General features: G+C 38.7%; 1 protein-coding gene across 5 annotated transcripts in view; it reads left to right on the plus strand.

The window, feature by feature from the left end:
• Positions 1-24,864, plus strand: part of MRE11 (MRE11 homolog, double strand break repair nuclease) — a 75,134-nt gene extending 50,270 nt beyond the window's left edge. For 2 of the 5 annotated variants that reach the window (XR_009520360.1, XR_009520362.1), the window contains 6 exons: positions 5,296-5,354; positions 7,192-7,259; positions 11,567-11,645; positions 13,750-14,570; positions 22,792-22,899; positions 24,059-24,244. Coding sequence is in view for 1 of the 5 variants with exons in the window: in XM_060018094.1 (XP_059874077.1) it covers positions 5,296-5,354; positions 7,192-7,259; positions 11,567-11,645; positions 13,750-13,806 (263 nt within the window). In the remaining 4 variants the exon portion in view is untranslated. Of the gene's footprint in view, positions 1-5,295; positions 5,355-7,191; positions 7,260-11,566; positions 11,646-13,749; positions 18,714-22,791; positions 22,900-24,058; positions 24,245-24,699 lie in introns of those variants that run through there. The other 3 variants (XR_009520361.1, XR_009520363.1, XM_060018094.1) reach the window with 3 other exon arrangements.

Raw genomic sequence — 24,864 nt, forward strand, 5'->3', positions numbered from 1 at the left:
GACTTTGGACAAGTCACTCACTCTCCTAGTTTGCTTACGTGTGCATTGGGAATAATCTTGCCATACTGGATTACTCTGGGGATTAAAAGCAAAAAGCCTTGGAATTCCCTGGTGGTCCAGTGGTTAGGACTCCACCAAGGGCCTGGGTTCAATCCCTGGTTGGGGAACTAAGATCCTGCAGGCCACGCAGTACAGCCAAAAAAAAAGGAAAGCCAAAAGCCTGGCACATAGTAGGCTTTTGTGAAATGTTTATATATATATATATATATATATATATATATATATATATATATATATATATATGAGCTATTATAAAAAAAGAGAAAACAGAGGGCGTTAGAAAAGGATCATGAGTAAAATATGAACACTTCCATGTTAAACTACCAAAAGTTGGTCAGAGTGCAACACAGAGGTATAGACTTTGTAAATTACCTGCCTTTACCTTAGCCCAAACTGCCTTTTCTCATCATGGCTTTGTTGTTTTATGTGAAACTTTCCTTGACACCAGTGGGCAGAATTAATCACTCAGATTGAGTCTTCAGGTTTCCATTGTTGTCATTAAGAAATCAGCTATTGGGCTTGCCTGGTGGCGCAGTGGTTGAGAGTCCGCCTGCCGATGCAGGGGACACGGGTTCATGCCCCGATCTGGGAAGATCCCACATGCCGCGGAGCAGCTGGGCCCGTGAGCCATGGCCACTGAGCCTGCGCGTCCGGAGCCTGTGCTCCGCAACGGGAGAGGCCACAACAGTGAGAGGCCCGCGTACCGCAAAAAAAAAAAAAGTAGCAATCAGCTCTTAGTTTAGCTTGTTGCTTTATTTGAAGTAGTCTGTTTCTCCTCCGGCTGGCCATCTCTGGTGTTCTGTACTTTCACTATGATGAATCTAGATATGGGATTCTTTTTATCCTGCTTAGGATTTATGGGGTTTCATGAAACTGTGAATTGGTGCCTTTTATCATTTCTAGAAATCCTTTGCTCTTATCTCTTCAGTTATTACCTCTGTGCTATTCTTTTTCTTTCCTTCTAAGACTTCAATTAAATAAATATATGACCTATTCACTGTGTCCTCCCACTGGAGGAGGAGTACTAACTTCCCAGAGTAGTTATAAGTGTTAAATGAGCTATGCATAACCATTACTGAGCACAGCACTTAGAAAGAATCCAATAAATGACTGCTGCTGTTAGTATTAGTGACAGTGTTTACAGTTAACTCATGATAATGGATGTTTCTATAAATCAGTCTAAATTTGTCTTTTATGCAGTTGATTTGGTCCAATGGTTTTGCAGTTTAACTCCAACATTGGCCTTTTTTTGAAAAACGGAACTGACTTTTTAATATGGTCTCTGACAAAATAACCATGGAGTACTAACTATAGTTACTATAAGTTTGGGGTGAAAGCAACTTTCCCTAACACCATACACAAAAATAAGCTCAAAATGGAATAAAGACCTAAATGTAAGGCCAGAAACTATCAAACTCTTAGAGGAGAACACAAGCAGAACACTCTATGACATAAATCACAAGATCCTTTTTGACCCACCTCCTAGAGAAATGGAAATAAAAACAAAAATAAACAAATGGGACCTAATGAAACTTAAAAGCTTTTGCACAGCAAAGGAAACCATAAAGAAGACGAAAAGACAACCCTCAGAATGAGAGAAAATATTTGCAAATGAAGCAACTGACAAAGGATTAATCTCCAAATTTTACAAGGAGCTCATGCAGCTCAATATCAAAACAACAAGCAACCCAATCCAAAAATGGGCAGAAGACCTAAATAGACATTTCTCCAAAGATGATATACAGATTGCCAACAAACACATGAAAGAATGCTAAACATCATTAATCATTAGAGAAAAGCAAATCAAAACTACAATGAGATATCATCTCACACCGGTCAGAATGGCCATCATCACAAAATCTAGAGACAATAAATGCTGGCGAGGGTGTGGAGAGGGTGCACTGCTGGTGGGAATGTAAATTGATACAGCCACTGTGGAGAACAGTATGGAGGTTCCTTAAAAAACTACAAAAAGAACTACCATATGACCCAGCAATCCCACTACTGGGCATATACCCTGAGAAAACTATAATTCAAAAAGAGTCATGTACCAAAATGTTCATTGCAGCTCTATTTACAATAGCCCGGAGATGGAAACAACCCAAGTGTCCATCATCGGATGAATGGATAAAGAAGATGTGGCACATATATACAATGGAATATTACTCAGCCATAAAAAGAAACGAAATTGAGCTATTTGTAATGAGGTGGATAGACCTAGAGTCTGTCCTACAGAGTGAAGTAAGTCAGAAAGAGAAAGACAAATACCATATGCTAACACATATATATGGAATTTAAGAAAAAAGAAATGTCATGAAGAACCTAGGGGTAAGACAGGAATAAAGACACAGACCTACTGGAGAACGGACTTGAGGATATGGGGAGGGGGAAGGGTAATCTGTGACAAAGCGAGAGAGAGGCATGGACATATATACACTACCAAACGTAAGGTAGATAGCTAGTGGGAAGCAGCCGCATAGCACAGGGAGATCAGCTTTGTGACTGCCTGGAGGGGTGGGATAGGGAGGGTGGGAGGGAGGGAGACGCAAGAGGGAAGAGATATGGGAACATATGTATATGTATAACTGATTCACTTTGTTATAAAGCAGAAACTAACACACCATTGTAAAGCAATTATACTCCAATAAAGATGTAAATAAATAAATAAAAGCAATGAAAAATTTTTTTTAAAAAATGAAGCTTGGTTACAAAAAAAAAAGCAACTTTAAACTATAGCTTCTACGTTCATATTATAAGTGGAGGAATGAAGAGATAAATAAATGTTCAATCCTATTATAACAAGCTCCATGGAGTGTAAAGATTTGTACAATAGTACTGGAGTTTTACAGGGAAAGGTAGAAATTACACTTACAGCCAGCAGCGGTTGTGAATGAGAGTTATCAGCCCAGACTTTTCCACTGAAGTTTGTCTGCAGAGGATAGTGACTAAGTTAATAAAAGAAGCCTCTGTCTTTGCATTTAATTTATACCATGGTTACCACTGCTGCTACTCCATCCACTATTACTAGCGAAATCATTTGAAGACCTACTATATCTAGGCGCTTGCCAAAACAAATTACATTAACCACCTCTTTTTATCCTGTCAACAATTTTCAGCATGAAGTATTATTAACACTGTTTTATAGGTGGGGAAACCGAGACTTGAAGAAGCCAAGGAACTTGGCCAGTCACCCAGCTAGTGAGTCCACATGGCTCTAACTCTAAACCAGAGCTTTTAACCCCCAATACAGTATGTATTGCCTTCCTAACAGAACCGAGTGCTTAATTTTCTGATAATGTTAATTTATCACACAAATATTTATTGGGGATAAAAAGAAAGGAAGGCTCTTGTTTCTTCCAGGAGCCGAGAGTTTGAGGGGTCAATTAGTGAATAACGATTGAGCAGAAATAGTTTTTGAAAGAGTCACGATTGTTGGCCTTTGCATTCAGATGCCCTCTCCAGCCTTTTGAGTAGAGTAGGATGTGAGGCTAGTGATTGAGCAGGGTGGGTAAGAACTCTGCTTCTGCCTTTCCTTTCTCTCAGGTAGCCATCCTAAGATTGGGGATAGAACCTGGAATAGGAAAAATGAGTAAATCATAAATTTGGGCTAGGTGGAAAGATTCCTGAGTTTTCTGACTAGGAGAATTTTGGACTTTGTAGGGTTCTTTGAGCATTTGACTTCTTCAAGTCCTCTGTCTTTTTATCTCCTCTTGCTCTGTTGTTTAGTTTGGGGGTTATCTTGGGGGAAACCATTTTTGTATTAGGAAACTGGTAAGGCGTAGGAGAAAATTAAACCTCTAATTGGCTCTTTAAATTTTATTCTAGGTTTTTAATAATCTGCACTTAATTCCAGTGGGGGTGTGTGTGTGTGAGGGGGGGTGGTTACCCACACCACCAAGCAGTCCTCAGATACCTGCTGGGTGTCCTGCAAGTCAACTCAATTCTGACACTACCTGCCTAGAGACAGCATCAGATCCCACAGGGGAAGGACTCAGTTCCAGAAGACTGCCCCCCTCTACTTCAGATGCCAGTCACAAGTCCAGGTTGTTATCTGTACTTCTGACTTAATAGGCTATCAATCAGAGGTCCCCATGACTCCCTCCTTGGATTCAGTTAACTTTCTAGAGTGGCTCACAGAACTCAGGAAACTAGTTTACTCACTAGATTACTGGTTTATTACAAAAGATGTGAAAGGATATGAATCAATAGCCAGATGAAGAGTTGTATAGGGCGAAGCCCAGAACAGAGGAGCTTCTGTCCTCATCGAGTTTGGGGTCCAAGCATGGTGGCACGTGGAAGCATCTTGATTCACCACCTGGAAGCTCTCTGAACCCCCTTCCTTTTGGGTTTCTATGGAGGCCCCGCTACGTAGGAATGATTGATTAAATCATTGGCTGTTGGTGATTGATTCAACCTCTAGCTCCTCTTCCCTCCCCAGAAATCGGGGATGGGACTGAAAGTTCGAACCCTCTATTCCTGGTTGGTTCCCCTGGTAACCAGCCTCCCTCCTCAGTTGTGGTCCCAAAGTTACCTCATTAACATAACAAAAAGAACCTTGATGGCTCTCATTGCTTTAGGAAATTAGGGTTTTAGGGGCTCTGTGCCAGAAATGTGGATGAAGACCAAATGTATATTTCTTACTGTGAAATCAAAATATTATAGTTTTGGTCTCAGGAAAAAAATGAACTAAATTTCATGTTTCTAACCAAGTTTACACAGCTGAAAATGTAAGGATTCATAGGAAGGTTATCATGGAATGAAAGATAGGCTGTTTTCTAGCATTCCCTCTGGACTATTTCTTAGGTACTGAATATTTCTAACAAAGTAGAGGAGAATAAGGAAGCACTTACTGGAACCATGTGGCTCCCACAGGGAAAGAGATTGCCAACTATAAGAGAAGGCAGACCTGAGGAGGGTTACTTTCACTGTATTTGGAGTTCAGTCCATTAGGTGATCAGATTTTATCCTTCAGGTATTTTTCTATAAAATATTTTTAGTGTAGGTGTATTTATGAACACTGCTTACTACTTTGAGTAAACCGGGAAATCATATGAGACTGGTAGTTAGACATATAATTCCATCTCCCGATTTTAAAGCATATTAAGTGGTTTTATAATCAGTCATCATGGATTTTTTGCAGGTAGGACTTAGGAAACCTTCAGCTAAAGAAGTGTGCAAATTTTTCTAAGCTTTTTTAAGAATAACATAATGGATGTTTCATCTTTTTCATTATAGCCTTTAAAGCTGCAAGACAGCAGCCCTCCCAAAATGTTGCTACTAAGAATTATTCAGAGGTAAGAAAAAAAGTTTTCTAATTGTGTACCAATTGATGTTTCCTACATTATGATTGTCAGTTCTTTGGTCTGCAAAGTAAATAAAAGAAGAAAAAATGTGGAACATTAAAACTGCAGAGAACTTTACTGATTATCTAGACTGAGGGCTTCTAGGGTTTCTGCGAGGGAGGAGGGTTTCTCTTTTTCTTTCTTTAATAATGCATCGCATGACTGGACACCCATAAATGTATGTACCCAGTAATATTTTTAAGGATAATAACGTTGAACCAAAAGAGTCCATGCACGGAAAAACTATGATTGAAGATGGGCGTTCAGTGCGTAGAGAGGTCTTATTTATTGCTGGCTTCCTTTTGTTACTTATACTCATAATACTCTGGCTTGTGTCTTAATGGCTGAAGCCAGACTCAAGACAAGCTACAAGGTCTGAGTCTACGGACCTCTGTGTTCAGCTCTAGATTTAACATGAAACTTCTGCTCTTCCTTTGGATTCCAAGAAGAGTCCAGAATGGGCTTGATTCTCCTGTTACCTCTCTTTCAAAACACATGTGTCTTACTTCCCAGGCACCCTCCCTGGCCTCTACCTACTAGATGCCTGGGGTGTCCCCCCTAGTTATGATAATCAAAATGTCTCCTGACATGTCCAGATGTTTCTGGGATGGGAAGGGGAGTTAAGAATCACACCTAGATGAGAATCGTTGCTCTATATCATACTGCCCCAGAGCATTTTCTTAAATTTCACTCCTTCTTGATCTCTTGAGTATGTGACACAATTGACCACCTCCTCTTCCAGAAAACTTCTTCTCTGTTTTTTTGTTTTTTCCTCTCATTATTATACAATTATATATGGGTATACTGGTGCTAACTTTTATCCTGAGTTCCATTTCATTATTCCTATTCAACTATTGCCTGTTATCGCTTCAGGATCATGTCTGAAAACAAAATTATCATCATGTCCACAAGGTAGCTTCCCTTCTAGATTTTTCTTTTATAATGCAAGAACATGAGTTCAGAAAGAGCAAGTCATGGTAACTTTTTCTTTCATGTTTTTGATTGAGGTGACATAGTGGTAGATCAGGGGAATGCTGAAGGCATTTGATCCCTTCAAGGCACTTAAGACAATCTCCTGATAGTTTCATGGACAAAATGCAGAGATATTGGCTGGATTCATAGCCATTTAGACAACTTCATTTAATGGTCTTTGATTAACAGTTCAATGTCTGCCTTGGGTAGGGGTGGGTCTCAAGTGCTGCTTTTTTCACTATTTTGTCTTTGGCTTTATCAGTTGGATGAAGACATGGCAAATGTGTGTATTAAGTGTCAAGATAACACAAAATGTAGAGGAGTAGGTAGTAATTTGGATGATAGTATCAAGAATGACAAATATCTTTCATGGGGCTTAAAAGCAGCAAGTGGTATTTAACAGGGATAAATGTAACAGAAAAACAGGTCCGGTACTTCCCACACAGTCTTATACCTCATTTAAAATTGGAGATGAAGCACCAATGGCCTAGAACCCAAGAAAATCACAGGGCACTGTCCGCACATGACCCAGTGTGAGTCATTCACCAATCTGAGTGCATGTTCCTTTAGGTGCCCAGGCTGCCGTGGTAGCAGGAGAGAAGTGAGCTCACACATGCTGTATTAAAAAAACCATTTGTAAATGAAGAGTGACATTAGTGGGGAGGTTAGGCAGAGCTTTAGTTTTCATGGTTATTGCTTACATGGTATCTGCCTCCTTTTTTGTAAAAATATATCTTTTTTGACATTAGTTAATGCATTTTTATTCAGATTTTCCATTCCCACAAAGACTGTTTGCTGTTTTGTTTCTCCCTCTTAGGTGATTGTGGTAGGTGAGTCAGATACGGAAGAAGACATTTTTCCTACGACTTCCAAAGCTGATCAAAGGTTGGTGCAGTGAATTCCTGCAAAAAGGAACATCTGAAAAAATTAAAAATTATCCAGAATTCAACATATACATTTCTCTATGCTACGGAAGTCTGATTTTTAAAAAAATTTTATGTATGTATGTATGTATGTATGGCTGTGTCGGGTCTTCATTCCTGCACACAGGCTTTGTCTAGTTGCTGCGAACGGGGGCTACTCTTCATTGCTGTGTGCGGGCTTCTCATTGCAGTGGCTTTTCTTATTACGGAGCACGGGCTCTAGGCGTGCAGGCTTCTGTAGTTGTGGCTCGCAAGCTCAGTAGTTGCGGCACACGGGCTTAGTTGCTCTGTGGCATGTGGGATCTTCCCAGACCAGGGTTCAAACCCATGTCCCCTGCATAGGCAGGCAGATCTTAACCATTGCGCCACCAGGGAAGCCCTGGAAGTCTAACAGATTTATTTTCAGCTAGTCACGTATGTACAAAAGTGAAAAATAGACCAAGGGGTAGTCGTGGAGTCAGTGCAGCATTATTACAAGTATTTTCACTGAAAATTTGAATAACTTGTCATTCATTTCCTTTTGCCTTTATTACCCAGTGATTTTCTTGCTGGAGTGCTATGTCCTCTCCAATTAACAGAAAATAGCTTTGTATTTTGTTAATATTCTGTTTCGGCTTTCAGCACTTCCTGTGTGTCAGGTACCATTCTGAGCCTTTGCCTATGAATTAGCTTATTTGCTGGTCACAGTCACTCCAGGAGGTAAATGTACTTATAACTCTATTTTCCCCCTTTTACCTTTGAAGAAAGTGAGGCGTGGTAGTCTACGTAACTTACCTAAGGGCACACAGCCAGTCACGGAGCCAAGCATTCTGCTCCAGGACTCATCTCTGCTGTTGCTGCTGCTTCTTCTTTTCTTTTTTTTTTAACTTTTATTGAAGTATAGTTGATTTACAATGTTGTGTTAATCTCTGCTGTACAGCAAAGTGAATCAGTTGTACATATACATATTCTTTTTCATATTCTTTTCCATTATGGTTTGTCACAGGATACTGAATATGGTTCCCTATGCTATGAAGTAGGACCTTGTTGTTGATCCATCCTGTGTATCAATATAATAATTTGCATCTGCTAACCCCAAACTCCCACTCCATCCCTCCCCCTCCTGCCTCCCCCTTGGCAGCTACAAATCTGTCCTCTATGTCTGTGAGTCTGTTTCTGTTTTGTAGATAAGTTCATTTGTGTCGTATTTTAGATTCCACATGTAAGTGATATCATGTGATATTTGTCTTTCTCTTTCTGACTTACTTCGCTTAGTATGATCATGTCTAGGCCCATCCTCTGCTGTTGCTTCTTCACATAATAGATTAAGCTCTCAGACCTCTGTGCACGTAATAAGAATCATTTAATTGACGAGAGGAGATTTAGAAACGAACATTTTGGCGAGAAATCTGAAATCAGCCTTGGCAGGTTTGTGTTCCTGATGACAGCAACTGGGTGACGCAATTTATGCTGTCTTTGAAGAATTGTTTAGTAATGGCATGGTGTGTATAGGTATTTCACTCATGATTTAAAGTATTTAAGCTCTACCACTTACTGAGTGTGGACCTTGTGCAAGTTCTTTTGACTTCTGTGCCTCAGTGTCCTCATTTGTAAGATGAAGATAATAATATTTACCTCAAAGTGTTGTTATGAGGCTTTAAAGTGAGTTAATATTTGTGAAGTGCTAAGTACAGCACTTAACACATAGTAACACCTCTAGAAGGGCTTATTGAAGAAATAACAGGCTAGGGAAATAGAACAAGAATAATGGAAAGAATGGTAAGCAGTAAAAGCACTAATATTCTGGTAGTTGACTTTAAAAAGGAAAGAACTTCCAGCTGTAAAACTCCTTTCTGCTGGATGGGCAGTGGAAATCCACCCACTTTCCCCTGGAAAAACTGCACCAAACTCTACATGGTTGTACTGGGGACAAAAGGACCCTTCCAGATTTGATAGAGCTGGTGGCAACCTTCCCCTCTCCGCCGACCTTAAAGCAGTGAGCAAGAGAAGACCTGGCCCCATCAGGCCAGGTAGAGGAGGAGAGATGGAGGGGATTCTATTAAACCTTGCAGCGGGGGGAGCCAACATTTTGGGGGCACCTTTTATGTAGGCCAGTTTAACATGTTCTCTTATGCTTGTGATGCTGCTACAACTGACATAATTGGCTGAACATCTCTAGGTAGGAATTCTGACTTGTGCCTCCAAATTATATCTGTACAAAAATGGAGAAGACTTACAGCTCCTGGCACTCAATGTAATACCCCCTGTCTGCCTTATTTTTGAGCAATCCACAGGAAACTAATCCAATTAAACATTTTTTGACATCCAGGACAAGAGTCCATTTATTTGACCCAGTAGTCAAAACTGTATAACTATTCTTCCCTTCCTGCCACTGCTCTCTGAGGATAGGGGACCTCTCATAGACTGGATCTGTAGGTGTGTGAGGTCCTCTGGTGCAGAATTGGGGGCTCCTGCTATGATCAAATGAGCCAGCATCTGGTGTAGAATGCCTGGCTTGTTTCTGGACACCACTGGTTATTTGTCTGGGGAGACATCAGCAAGCAGAGTCAGGCCTCAGTGGCTGCTTCTTCCCATAACCCCCCTCTTTCCCCAGCTCTCACAGCAACAATGCCTCACCTGCTGTGGCTAGCCTTGGCACTGTGGCTTCATGCTTTTGATCTGCTTCTTCCTGTCACAGATGATGGAAACAAGTCAACAATGATCAGTTCCTGCTTAGGTCAAGTACAGAGAGTTGGGGACTTCCCAGGTAGATTGGTTGATAAATTCCTTGATCCTCTACCTCCAAAGCTATGTTGCTCTTCAAGTTTGCTCGGCAAATCCTCCTGTCCTTTACTTTTGTGCCTAAGAGCCTGTGGATTTTTCTGTTTCCTTCTGATGCATAGACCTCTTGACTCTCAACAATTTGTCCAGACAAGCCCTTTAGATATATTTTGTTTGCTATAGTAACATCCCAAAGCATGGTAATAAATTGTTGGCTAAGAGTTCACAGACACTGCTTTTATTTAAGACAGGAGCCGGCAGACTTTTTTCTTAAAGGGCCAGGGAGTGAATATTTTAGGCTTTGCGGGCCAAGAGGCAAAACTGGGGGTATTATGTAGGTGCTTATATAACCATTTAAATATACCCATTTCAAAATGTGAAGACCATTCTTAGCTCACAGGCTGTAAGGAACAGGTAGGCTGGATTTGGTGTGCTAGCCAAGTTTGCTGGCCCCTGTCCTAAGATGACTTAAAATTTTTGTTAGTAAAAATACATAGGAATATGAGTTCCATCACTACACGTTAAGCTTCATAAAAGTAGATTCCTGATTATCTTGCTTACTGATGTTTCCCAGGGCCTATCATAGTACCTGGGGTCAAGCACTAAGTAAATATTTGTTATTCGGACTGGACACAAATAATATTAACAGTGAGGCAACCCTAGAAAGCGGTGAGCCTTTCCTAAGATCCTTTTATCCCGTTATAGAAACGTAACTGAGATTTGATTTAAAATATTTCAGTATTGCCGTAGTTTTCAGGAGTAGAGGGTGGTAGTAGGTACATGTTAATATATGCTAAGAACTATGATGTCAGCAAACATCTGTGGCGTGCTTCACGTGTGTCAGGCACTGAGCAAAGTGTTTAAGTATATAAATACATTTAATCTTTAAAAAATTCTTATCAGGCTTCCCTGGTGGCGCAGTGGTTGAGAATCTGCCTGCTAACGCAGGGGACACGGGTTTGAGCCCTGGTCTGGGGGGATCCCACATGCCGTGGAGCAACTAGGCCCGTGAGCCACAACTACTGAGCCTGCACGTCTGGAGCTTGTGCTCCGCAACAAGAGAGGCCGCGATAGTGAGAGGCCTGCGCACCGCGATGAAGAGTGGCCCCCGCTTGCCACAACTGGAGAAAGCCCTCGCACGGAAACGAAGACCCAACACAGCAAAAATAAAAATAAATTAATTAATAAACTCCTACCCCCAACATCTAAAAAAAAGATTTAAAAAAAAATTCTTATCATCCTCGTTTTACAGGTGAGGAAATTGCGGCACAGGGAGGCTAAGCTGCTTGAAGCCATGTAGCTCCTAAATGGCAGAACTGGAATTCGGACCCTGACATCAGAGTCCTTTTCATTGCCACTAAGCTTCTACTGCCTCTAATGTAGCTCGAAGGGAATGTGTTAGTTATTTTTATTCATGGCTGCTACTAAAATGAAAAACTTAGCTCGAAAGCCTTCTGTGATGAGCCTTCTTTGGTTCATTTTCTTTGTTTTTCTCACATTTTGCCTCAGGTGGTTGAGCACTTCATCATCGAGCAAACACACGTCCCGGAGCAAAATCACTAAAGGGGTTGATTTTGAATCAGATGAGGTAATAACGTAATACGTTAAGTCTTAAATGTTTATAAAATCTGAATAGGGACTGCTAAGCTAGTTGCCGAAAATTATTTCTAAAAATAGTTTCATTGATCACCTTCCTTTGAACCATAGTTAATATTGAGTCAATGAGTGGTCTCTGTTGAGTGCTCATCGATGGCAATACCTCAGATGTGAAAGGCCTGCAGATCCTTAACATATAATATCACTCAGCTCTTCTTTAACTTGCCCAGTTAACAGTAGGATCAGAATAGTTTTTTCAGCTTCTGTTGTTTATGTTTGGAGAAATGGTGATGATATCGTGAAAGCCTTTAATGTTACTCTACAACAGAATGTTTATTAACTGTTCACTGTATGCTCTACACATTTCCTGTATATTTAAGGTGGTACATGGTGGTGTTTTTCAGTTGTGGTAGAAACACATAACATAAAACTTACCATCTTAACCAGTTTTAAGTGTACAGTTAGTTCACTAATATTAAGTATATTCACACTGTTGTGCAACAGTCTCCAGAACCTTTACATGTTCCCAAACCAAAAATCTATACCCATTGAACCACATCTCCTCATTTTCCCCTCTCCTCAGCCCCTGGCAAGGGGCTCTTCTACTTTGTGCCTTATGATTTTGACTACTCTGATACTTCATATAAGTGGAATTATACAGCATTTGTCTTTCTGTGCCTGGCTTATTTCACTGAGCATAGTGTCCTCCAGGTTCATCCCTGTCGTACCACATGACTCACACCTTTGGTTTTGAGCTTCACCTGCTGCCGTCATGTTCTCTGTGTCCCAGCTGTGGTTTTGAAACAGCTTGAAGAGAAGACGCCCCAGAACTCAGGCTGCAAAGAAAAATGGCACCATGAGCTCAGTCTGCCTATTAAATACTAGCATGTTGCCTCCAGGAGAGAAGTGGGCAGTTGTTGACCCGTTTGTTAATTCCAAAGCATCTAGATACACATGTGGTTATATGTTACTTACAGAAATTCATATAGTTCATGTTAGCTACAAAGGAGAACTATTAGAAAATTCTCTACTATAGTTTGGATTTATCTCTGGTTTATTAATGAGTTCTGCCTTTTATGGTAGCAGAAAATGAATCAATAAGTGAGAGCGAATTTGTGTTTCTCAAGGCATCCATATCTCACTAGAGATAGCTAATTTAGCGAACACTGGAACATGTTAATATCACCAGCAGAGCCTAACACCAAATAATTATCCCTTTTTATTAATGTCTTGAAGGAAACATAAACCAAAACTTTACAAATTTGCTTTCTCTTTTGAATAGTTATAGAATGTATATCATTGATTTTATGTTAACCTCATCAAATTATGTATTTGGGGCTTATCGAAGGTTTAGTTTTCATTCTCTCTAATTAAATTCTTAGTTAACATCTGATATTCCTGCCTGTTCTTACTATGCATATAATCTACGTCCCAGCAGCATGGGAAGTCTTTGAAACTAAATAGTTCCTCTATTTATTTTTCCAAAAAAAGTATTTGCAAGATTGCTTTCCTAGGTTGTTTCTTGTACCAGTCTGAGAGTAGCTGTCATTTTCTAGCATTAAATGGATAATGGAAATAAAAATTACAGCTATTTCTGAATTAGGTCATGTGGCTTCATTATTTTTTTGGCTCTGAATTTCCAGAGCATCAGATATACCAGTTATAAAATGTAAGTGAAAAAAAAAAAACCTATTTAAAAACCTAATAGAAATGACTTGAAGAGTTTTTTTTTTTTTTTGTCTTGCCCATGCCTTATTTGCTTTTATTAAGGTGAATAATTGAGAGAAATATATATGATATATATTGTGGGCTTATATATATACACACATATAGAGCAGGATAAATTTTTATTTTTAATGCTTGCTAAGAATTTAGTTGTTTTCATTGTTTTAACAATGAAATAGCTACTAAGGAAGGGAGGACGAGAAAAAAATTGACAAACTATTCATATTTATAAAGGAAATAGAAAAATGAAAGTCTACCCCATGTGAAAGGAGAAAATGGCTCTTACTGGTATTGTTTTGCCCATAAGAGCTCTGTCTTGTTTCAGTGAAGCGTGGAACAGTCACTAATTGTACATTTGGATGTCATTCCAGGATGACGATGATGATCCTTTTATGAACCTTAGTTCTGTAAGAAGAAACAGAAGATAATATATTTAATGGCAGTTTGAAGTTTTCAAGATTCAGGAAAAATCGAAACGTTGCAAACTACGAGTTTACCAGTTGAAGATTTTTTGAGTATTGCTGTTAACTGAAGAATTTGAATGATTCTTACTTAACAGAGAAACTAATGTATAAAAATTTATGTTTTTGAATATCATTTCCTGAACATGACTTCATTATTTGAGAAACTTCCCAGCTCAAGGGCATATAGAATAGCATTGGTTTTGCTTATTTTTTAATCTGGTTGTTAACATTACCTGTTCTATAAATGCTCCATAAAACTTAGAATGTTGTTTTTCTGACATACATCAGTATATGTCTTACCGAGTGAGAGCTTTGCTTAAATACAGTCTTGAGTAAGGACTAAAATAAATCTACCATTGTATGTTTCTGCTTTATAATCAAAGACTGTGTCAGTATTTTAAGGTTATTATATTTAGCCAAAGTTGAGGAAAAGAGCTTATAGAATCTAGTCCTTTTTATAATTTTCGTAATTTCTAGACATCCTGGACTTCCTGCAGGTAAAACAATTTATATGAAACGGTGCCTAAGCTCACTGTCTGTTACTCAGTATATGTTCTTTTTCTAATGCTTGTGATAGTATCAGCCAGAAACTTTGAATGATTACATATACCCTATACTTTGAATAATTAGATATAAGTTTGTATCAAAAAATAAAGTCTGTCAGAATTATTGTTTTTTGTTCCAGTTGTAGCAAAGATTCCAGAGGATTATGTTCCCATTGAATGGTGGTAATTTTCTCCATTATTTTCTATTATTAATGGTTCCCTTTCTCTCTCTCTCTCTCTCTCTCTCTCTCTCTCTCTCGCTCTCTCTCTCTCTCACTCGCACTCTCTCTCTCTCTCTCTCTCTCACCTGTTTCTAGGAGGAAAGGGTTAAAATAATTTAACCATATCTTCTTAGAAGCTACTGAAGAGTTTTGTTTTGTTTTTTTTTTTAGATAGAGTGGTCACTTGAACCTTACGGTTATATTAGATAAACATATTGAAATATAACTTCTGTGGAATATCGATGCCAAGGTTTCTCATTAATATATATAATTTTTTTCTCATTAATATTTTATCTTAACATTGAGCATGGGCAATTCCAAAATCTTAGAGAAGCAGCTCCTGTTACATTTTCTTACGTGTATTCGGGGGACCTAAGAATTTGACCTCTTCAGATTTAAGTTCAATAATCCCATTCTCCTTTCTAAGTCTCTGTTTAAAGACTCCCTGAGAGTATTCCTTCTTTTCATCTAACAGTGCAGCTATATATTCAAGACTCCTTAAGGAAGTTATAGATCTTGGTGGTACAACAGCCTGACATTTCTTTATATGTAGAAACAAATGCTAGACTGAGTGATATTCCTGATTATTGGCATATTCATACCTAGAATGTGTCAAACTATGAAAGACAGCATTTGCTTAGTGACTGCCTCTATATCATAGCCCTTTTAATGGGTCTAAGTCAAGAATTGCGATGTAGCCTTAGTTTCTTTAAAAATGTTTTCTGTGCCTCACTTGAGCATAAGGATTATTTTAGCGGTTGCATTAACTCAGCAGAAGGCCTTGTCCTGTGAAAGATTCTCAGACACATCTGCTCCCGTCTTTAATATTCCCAGTATTTGAATGAAGCAAAGATGAAATCATGAGTAAGAGTTGCTCTCCATGGTGGGATGGAAGCTGGTTTGGGTGGCTGTCTGGGAAGACTCAGCCAATGGCTCTTCTCACCTGCCAGTGAGATGTCACCTGCTGGGGTGAGGGTCATAGTGAGGGAGATGGTCACTAATGCGTCCTGACAGGTTCCTGAGAAAAAAAGAGTAAGGCTTTCTCCCTTCCTACAAACTGCTCTACGGTATGAAAGAGGTACTAAATGTGATTCTGTTAGCTCCTAGGAGAAGTGATTCCATGGCAGTGAGAGAGGGTGAAACTCTCAGCCAATTCAGGTCATTTTGTGAATAGCGTGTGTCACCTCCTGGAAATACAGTAAATAGGAAAGAAAAACCTTTTTGATGAATATTGCTGCATAGTTAAATATGCCACATATCCTTGATATTCTGTATTGATGCAGTGAAGTCTAGAGTTTTTTGGACAGTTCTCAGACATGTTGGGATAGGTGTGTAGCGGTGATTTCCAGATGACTGCAGAGCCCCTACAGTTCCTCGAGGCTGAGACAGGGCCTCAGTGAAAACATTCTGAGGGAAAAAATCCTTCCATCGTTTACCAAAGAATATCCCTCTTTCTGACATTTTGTTGTGTATTAAAAATACAATAGTGCATTTACAATTCTAGGAAATAAAACTGGTACTTAGAAAATTCAAGCATTTAGGCATACGACTTTCAATTTGGGTACAAATTGGACATTTTTTCCCTCAACTTTTAAAATTATGACCTGCAATAACAGAAAAGTCATGTGCTTTAACAAATAATGATAAAGTGAGCCTATTGGCATTCTCTATACAGGTCAGGAAATAGAACTTGACCAATGCCTCAGAAGCCCACCAGTGTTCTCTCCTGGAAACGCGTCTTGACTCCTGCAATTCAGAAGTTCTTACTTTTGCCACAAGGTGGTGCTTCCAAATCTAAACTTAAGTCAGTGTAGTTTTGCAGTAAGTTTGGAACCTGTGCATACTAAACTATGCAGTAAAACCGAAGTTAGCTTTCTAATTTTATGTGTAAATTGCTTGACATATTTCACCTGGCTCAGCCTGGTGAAATTGCCAGGAAATTGCCCGTAAAATTGATAAATTTTATATGTAAAGGGTCAAGAAGAAAACGTTTTATGTTTTAATAAACAAAGAGGAAAAACTCTTTATTAGAAAAATGGAATAAAGTCTCCCATTGTAAAAGTTTTCTGTTGAAATGTACTATATTTAAAAATAACGGGACTTCCCTGGTGGCACAATGGTTAAGAATACACCTGCCCATGAAGGGGACATGGGTTCGATCCCTGGTCTGCGAAGATCCCACATACTGCGGAGCAACTAAGCCCGTGTGCCACAACTACTGAGCCCATGTGCCCATGTGCCCTGAAGCCCACAGTGCCTAGAGCCTGTGCTCCGCAACAAGAGAAGCCACCGCAGTGAGAAGCCCTCGCACCACAGCAAAGAGTAGCCCCCGCTCCACACAACTAGAGAAAGCCCACGCACAGCAACGAAGACCCAACATGGCCAAAAATTAATTAATTAATTAAATTTAATAAAAATAACCATCCCCCAATGTAATCTGATGTCCTCTTTTGTATCTCATACATTTAATTCACAGTATTTTGTGGCTTTTTAAAGCTAACTACCATTAAGGTTATTATAAAAGATTTTATAGAATGAAGAGTTGGTTTTTTGAGTCCAAAGAGCTTCCATATTTTGAATGAAAAATGTCCACATTTCATCATTTGCTTATCTCATTTTCTTTTAATAGTCTGAACTTAATGTTTAATAGCTAGGTCTGAAAATACTAGTGATTTAGCTTAGCCTCTTAAGAAGTCAGTTCACGTAGCTTGCTATTGCCATGCCTGACAACTAGATCTGATTTTAGCTGTTTAAATCGTAAAGGAAATGCATATTTATTCTTCAAAATTCACACATTGAAATTTTATCAAAACGTGTGTATTTCCCTATAATCCTCTCCCCAGACACAACCTCTCAACAATGATGTATATATTTCTCCAGTTACTTTCGGCATGACTACTAACAAAAATTGTTGAATTAGAACCCCAAATTGTATAGTCAAATATTTTAGTCTTTGTATCAAGGTATATGTTCACCTTAATACTTTTCTTGACATCCTGATTTTTCCATATCTTCTTCATCAAACTCTTAATTAAACCATCATTGCCTGTTTTAAGAGGTAATTGTACTGCTTTCTGATGTGTAATTTAAATGTTATCACTCAATAATAATTAGGGTCAAATAAAAGAATATTTAATCTGTGTGCCTTGATGTCGTAAGTGGTAAAGTGAGATTCAAAGGGCTCTTGGCTGGTGATTGCACATAATAGTTGATTAAATGAAAGAAGCACAATGGATATTAGGCTGGTTGGCCCAGGCCACACTCTTCTGCCTGTCAGAGCCACTAGGCAGTGCTGATGATTCATGTACAGCTACTTAACACTAGTGCTTGAGTACCCTTGATCACAGTGCCTGTTTAATTTCAAGAGTTTCATGTTCATTTTGTTTAATAATCAGTATTTTCTCCACTGTAAGCTTATAAAACTAACTTCAGCCTACCTATGATTGCATTTGAACTGATTGCGGGGTGTATCTGAACTTTGCGCAAATGCTGCTAGAGGCACAAAGCCATTGCGTAATGGAATAAGAGGTGCAATTGCACATCTGTTGGTTTTTTGTGGGTTTTTTTTTTTTGTCTATTGGTCTTAATAGTCCGGAAATAGGACTTGTGAAATGACATCTATCCATTCATTGTAGACATATCTGAAAATGCCCAGTGGTTGATCATCCCAGTCTTCATTTCCGAGCTTTTTAGTAGTGCCTTAAAACCAGGTCATGTTTTTTAAACTTTTAATTTTGAAATAATAACAAATTTATGGAAAATGTGTAAGAATAATAGAGTACTTTTTACCTTTTACGCAGATTCACCAATTTTTAACATTTCATCACTCTGTGTATGTCCCACACATATATATTCATATACAAGCATGAACATGCACACTTACATACTTTTTGTCAGTCTTTTGAGAGTAGGTTGCAAGGGGTAATGCTCCTTTACCCCTTATTATTTTCTTCAGTGTATATTCATGTGTCCTCAAATCTTACTCCCTTCCCTGTTGCCCTATCCCTTTCTCCTCTTTCTGCTCTATCCATTGTAGGTAAACAGTTTCATTCTTGTTTATCCTTTCTGCATTTCTTTTTGCTAAAAGTGGATATGTGTATTTTTAATTTCCCCATTTTTCTTATATAAAAATTTGTATGCTATATACTCACTCTGAACAATATATCCTAGAAATTATTCCCTACAATTTTATAAAGGTCTTTTCTGTTTTTCATAGCTACACAGTCCTCCATTGAATTTAAATACCATGGTTTATTCTATCATTCGCCTACATATGGGTATTTAAGTAGTTCCAATATTTACAATATATAAATAATGCTGCAATATTAACCTTATTAGTATTTTCCTATTTTTGGAAGTTTATCTTCAGAGTAAATTCCTAGAAGGTGGGATTGCTGGGTAAAAGGGTGAATGCATATGTAGTTTTGCTAAATACTGCCAAATTCCCTCCAGAGAGTTTGCCTCGTTTTGTATTTCTGCCAACAGTGTGTAAGACTGCCTATTTCTCCATATCCTCACCATCAGAATTTATTGTCAAGCTTTTGATTTTTTGCCAGTCTAGTGGATGATTATATCTCCATGTAGTTTTAGTTTTCATTTCTGTTATGAATGAAGTTGACCTTGTAAATGTATATGTAAGGGCCATTTTTGGTGCATTGCTTGTTCGTGTATTTTGTCCATTTTTCTAGGATTTTTAGTTCCTTCCCCCCAAATTAATTCTTTAAAAACTTTTATATTAAGGATATTGGCCCTTTGTCTATAATGTATTGCAAAATTTGTTTTCTTGCTTTCCTTTTGTGCTCTTATAGTTTCATTTCTTTCACATTTACATCTCTGATCCATTTAGAGTTTACTCTTGTGTAAAGTTGTGAGAAATGGATTTAATTTTATCTTTTACAAATGACTATCCAGTTGTCTGTGCATCATTTATTAAAGCGGCCTCTTTGCCCCAGCAATGTGCTAGATTTTCATATGTAGTGTGGTCTATTTCTGGACTTTCTATTCCATTCCATTGGTCTGTCTCTTCATGCACTGATAGCACAAAGTTTAAATATGAAGGCTGTGTAGTATGGTATAATGTCTGATAGGGCTAATCACCCCTCATAGCTTTTCATTTTCAATGTTTTCTTAGCTATTCTTTTATGTTTGTTTTTCCAAATGAATTTAAGTATCAATTTTGTAGCTTCAGCAACAAAAAAAATTTTTGGTTCTTTTTTGGAGGAATTGCATTAAGTTTATAAATTAGGAAGAACTGACATCTTGTATGGATGTCAAGTCTATTTTATATATTTCAGAACTGTTCTAAATGTTCTTCATAGAGGTTTTGAACACTTCTAAAATTTAATCTTAAGTATTTTGTCTTTTGTGCTGCTATTGTGATTATAGTTCTTCTCTTCCATTATATCTTTTTTTTTTAAATTTTATTTATTTTATTTATTTTTGGCTGCATTGAGTCCTCATTGCTGTGCGTGGGCTTTCTCTAATTGCAGTGAGCGGGGGCTACTCTTTGTTGCGGTGGCTTCTCGTTGCGGAGCATGGGTTCTAGGCACGTGCGTTTCAGTAGTTGTGGCATGCAGGCTCAGTAGTTGTGGCTTGTGGACTCTAGAATGCGGGTTCAGTAGTTGTGGTGCACGGGCTTAGTTGCTCCACAGCATGTGGAATCTTCCCCGAACAGGGCTTGAAACTGTGTCCCCTGCATTGGCAGGAGGATTCTTAACCACTGTGCCACCAGGGAAGCCCTTCCATTATATCTTATAACTGGTTATTTTTATATATGAAAGCTATTCATTTTTGCATGATAATTTTATATCCTGCTAACTTGCTGAATTCTATCGTTAAAATTTGTTTTATCTTTGATGCGCTAGGATTTTCCAGGTGTAATTTTATGTGACTCACCAATAAAGATATTTTTGCTTCTTGTTTCAATTCTTATGCCTTTAATTTTTTCTCTTATCTAAGTGCATTGGCCTCCACCTCCATGTTAATATATCAAAAAAACTGGCAAACTGCAGACAGGGAATGTAAAGTTTTTTCTATATACTTTGGTGGAATGTTACCAAAGTTAAAAAACTGTAACTTAAAATAGCTCGGAAAATTCTTCTCCAGGCAAATTTTATAAATTTACCAAATAATAACTTCATTCAAGTGGAATTATACAATGTGTACCTTATTGTGTATGACTTCTTTCTCACAGTGTGATGTCTGAGATCATTCATGTTACAGCATGACTCTGTACTTTTTCATTGCTTATAGCGGATTCCACTCTCACCAGTCCATATCCTTGCAAAATATTTGGTATTTTCAGCCTTTTTAATTTTAGTCATACTGATGGATATGTAATAGTATCTTCTTGTGGTTTTATTTTCATTTCTCTGATGACTAATGATGTTAAGGAACATTTCGTATTTTTTGTGCAAATTTTGATGTCATCTTTTGGGATATATGTATTCAGATATTTTGTCCATTTTTGAATGGGTTGTCTGCCTTTTTCTTACCGATTTCTGGGAGATATATTTTATCCAATTCCTTTGTTGAGTATATGTATTGCAAAATCTTCTCCAGTGGCTTACCTTTTTGTTCTGTAAATGATGTGTTGTTGAACAGAAGTTTTTAATTTCAACAAAGGGCAATTTGTCAATGATTAATGTTTCTGTGTCCTGTTTGAGAAAACCATTCTCTATCCTAAGATCATAAAGAGATTCTTCTGTGTTATGTCCCAGAAGCTTATCTGATTTGCCTTTCACATTTAACTCTACAGTCCAGCTGGGAGTTGATTTTTATGTGTGGTCTGAGATAGGAATCATGTTTCATTCTATTCCACATGGAGATGCACTGGCCTCAGCACCATTTGTTGAAATGACAGTCCTTTACCCCTGCTCTGCAGAGCTATCTTAGTCATTAATTAACAGACCATATATATACAGATCAATTTCTGAAATCTTTATTCTGTTCCATTGCTCTATTTGGAATTAATTGCTATAGTTTTTTAATGAGTTTTATAATAAGAACAAGTCTTCCATCTTTGTTTTTTTTCCCCAAGGTTTTCTTGGTAATTCTTGGCTCTAAAAATTTTCAAGTAAATTTGTAATTATATATACTGCTTGTGAGCTAATATAAGGTCTTAACAAAAATACCTGTGTGGTTTCAGTTTGGTTAAAATTTTTTTTATTGAAGTATAGTTGATTTACAGGGTTGTGTTAATTTCTGCTGTACAGCAAAGTGATTCAGCTATGTATATGTATGTGTGTGTGTATATATATATATATACTTTTTTTAATATAAATTTATTTATTTTTGACTGTGTTGGCTCTTTGTTGCTGTGCGTGGGCTTTCTCTAGTTGGAGCAAGTGAGGGCTACTCTTCATTGCGGTGCGTGGGCTTCTCATTATGGTGGCTTCTCTCGTTGCGGAGCACGGGCTCTAGGCACGGAGGTTTCAGTAGTTGTGGCATGCGGGCTCAGTAGTTGTGGCTCGCGGGCTCTAGAGTGCAGGCTCAGTAGTTGTGGCACACGGGCTTAGTTGCTCCAAGGCATGAGGGATCTTCCTGGACCAGGGCTCGAACCTGTGTCCCCTGCATTGGCAGGCGGATTCTTAACCACTGTGCCACCAGGGAAGTCTCTACATTCTTTTTTAATATTTTTTTCCATTATGGTTTATCTCAGGATATTGAATATAGTTCCCTGTGCTATATAGTTGGTTATAATTCTTAACTGTTGTTAATTGCAGTTGATTTAATTTAAACCTTGATCTTATTCCCAGGCTTGACTAGATATTTCCTTTGATAGTCAAAGAAACCGATTTTGGTTGCCAAAGCTAAAGTTTGCTGACTGAGATTAGGAAAATATCCTGTTCTTGCTGGTATCTTCCTGTTTCCTACCTGAAATGTTATCAACCTCATTTACCTGGCCTAATGTTCCTTTGCCCATTGGTGGCATAGCCCAGCCAAGAGAGAGTAATAATGTTTCTTATGCCCCCACCTCACCCACCTTCTTTTCCTCCCACTTGTTTAAAGCATGTGCTGTTTTTCCCTCCTCTCCTGAAACGCTTCCTACATTTACAAAACAGTCAATCCGGGCTTTCTTCCAGTTCTGATCTTCACTACACAAACCCCTCTGCCACTCTGCCCACTAGTTTCCTTCCATCTTCATTTCCACCTCCTAATACGCATCTCCTTATATTCTGCAGGGGTCCCTTCTCCTCATCAGATGCAGCAGGTGCTACGAAGGGAATGAGGAAAGGAGGAAAATGAGGCAGAGAACTGTTTATTGAGTTGCTCTTCCATGCCTGGCCCAGGTATATATACACATTGTCATTATTTAATTCTCATAACACTACATAGTAGGCATTATTACCCTTTTTTAAATAGCTTAAGATCACACAGCTAATAAATGTAGGGCTGAGATTTAAATCTAATTCTATCTGAATCCAAATCTCGTTCTTTCCACATGACCACACTGCCTCCCATGAACTGAGGCATGTCCTGACTTGCTGCTTAAAACAGTCTCAAATCCTAATGCATCTTTGAACAGAGACTATACAGAAAAGAAGGGCAAAGTCCAAAGTAGAATTTGAGCTAGATCTCAAGTTGGTGGCTGGCCCAGACGGGGCGAACACCCAGAGGAGAGCTTTCCCTTGGAGAGAGACATTTCAGGTGGTTACAGGGATTCATATTAAACAATGAGCAGTAAATATGGGTGACTCACTGACCAAGTTCTTATGAATATTGAAAAGTAAATGGTTTCCAGTTGGTCCAGATAAACTCTGTAATAGATGATAGACAGATAGACAGAGAATGGGTGACCACTGGGATTCTCGGGGTTGATTCAGTTAGGTCTAATGTGTCCATCAACTAAAAACTTGTTTAACAGTAATTTCCCACAGGAAGTTTTTCTATTTTGGGTTTTTTTCTCCAAATCATATTTATTATTTTTTCTCTGATTATTTAAAAGAAACTATAGGAAAACTAAAAAGTACCAAACAACACAATGAAAAAAATATATATATATAATTAATATAGTAAATGTATATGTATTTGTGAATATAGCTGCTTTGTTTCTTTAAGATAAATTCTTAGACGTGAACTTTTTGGACGTAAAGTGTGGGTCATATTTTAAACACTTGGTAAAAACCTACAAATTCCCTTGTTGAATGGCCAGAGGACATAAATTTTAAAATGACAGACTGGAAATGCAAATAGCTAATAAGCCCAGGACTTTATTAGTAATTAAATTAACTTAAGGGACATATCATTTTTAACTATTGAAATAGAAGCTTTTCATTCATGCGATTTTTTTTTTTTTTTTGACTTCAGGACAGGTTTAATTACTCCAGTTAAGGATAGAGAGATAGCACCTAGAGTAGTGCTCCCAGCCTTGAGGTTTCAGTAGAACACTGACTTTCATTAAGGAAAATAGACCAAATATTGCTAATACAGAGCCACTGCGTTTTTCAGGCACGTCAATTAGGAAAGCTCCTCCTTGAAAACGGATGAATAGTTCTCAGAAAAAAGAGAAGCCATTGTTCCTCTGAACCACCCATGGACATTCCAGAGAAGAGGCAGATAGAGAGTTAGATTCTAGAAGAGACGGCAGCAAGGAGCTAGGCCCTTACGCAGGTGGCGGTGGCCAGCAGAGAGGGTGCAATGAGCCCCAGGCCTCCCTGGTCCTAGGAGAACGCTCTGGACCAGAGGTCTGCGAGAAGAGGCCGGGTAATGCCACCAGTCTTCACAGACAGACAGGCCTCCTCTGGACTGTAGCGCAGCTAAGGCTCCTCTTCCTCATACCAGCACTGTTCACTGAAATCAAGGGAAAAGGCTGCAATCTCTCTAGTGGCTGAAACCACGGTCTGAGCCATGGGTTGTGTTACAGGTGTTGGTGAGGCCAAAACTCCCATGAATTGAATCTGGGGCCACGTGGCATGCTCAAAACACTCGGGTGGGTCCCATCCCTCTGGGTCCTCCAGATCTGGATGGCATCCTTGTGGGAGAATTTAGGCTCAGACTGGCCCACTGGCCATGAACTCCACCAGCTGCTGAGAGAAGAAATGCCCTCCACGTTCTTGGTACAACTTCTGGCAATCTTCCTTTCTCCACAGAAATTCTCTCATTCGTACAGTGAGGAACTTGTTGCTCTGAATCTGCTGATGAACAGCCTCCAGAATCAGTGGGTGAACAACTAACTGCAGGCTTGATTGGGGCCAGAGTGAGGTGGAGAGCATGACGGCTCCGCAAGATCGAGGTCATCTGTCTCCTGCCATCAG

Source organism: Delphinus delphis, chromosome 8 (assembly GCF_949987515.2).
Source record: "Delphinus delphis chromosome 8, mDelDel1.2, whole genome shotgun sequence".
In the NCBI taxonomy this organism is placed as follows: Eukaryota; Metazoa; Chordata; class Mammalia; order Artiodactyla; family Delphinidae; genus Delphinus; species Delphinus delphis.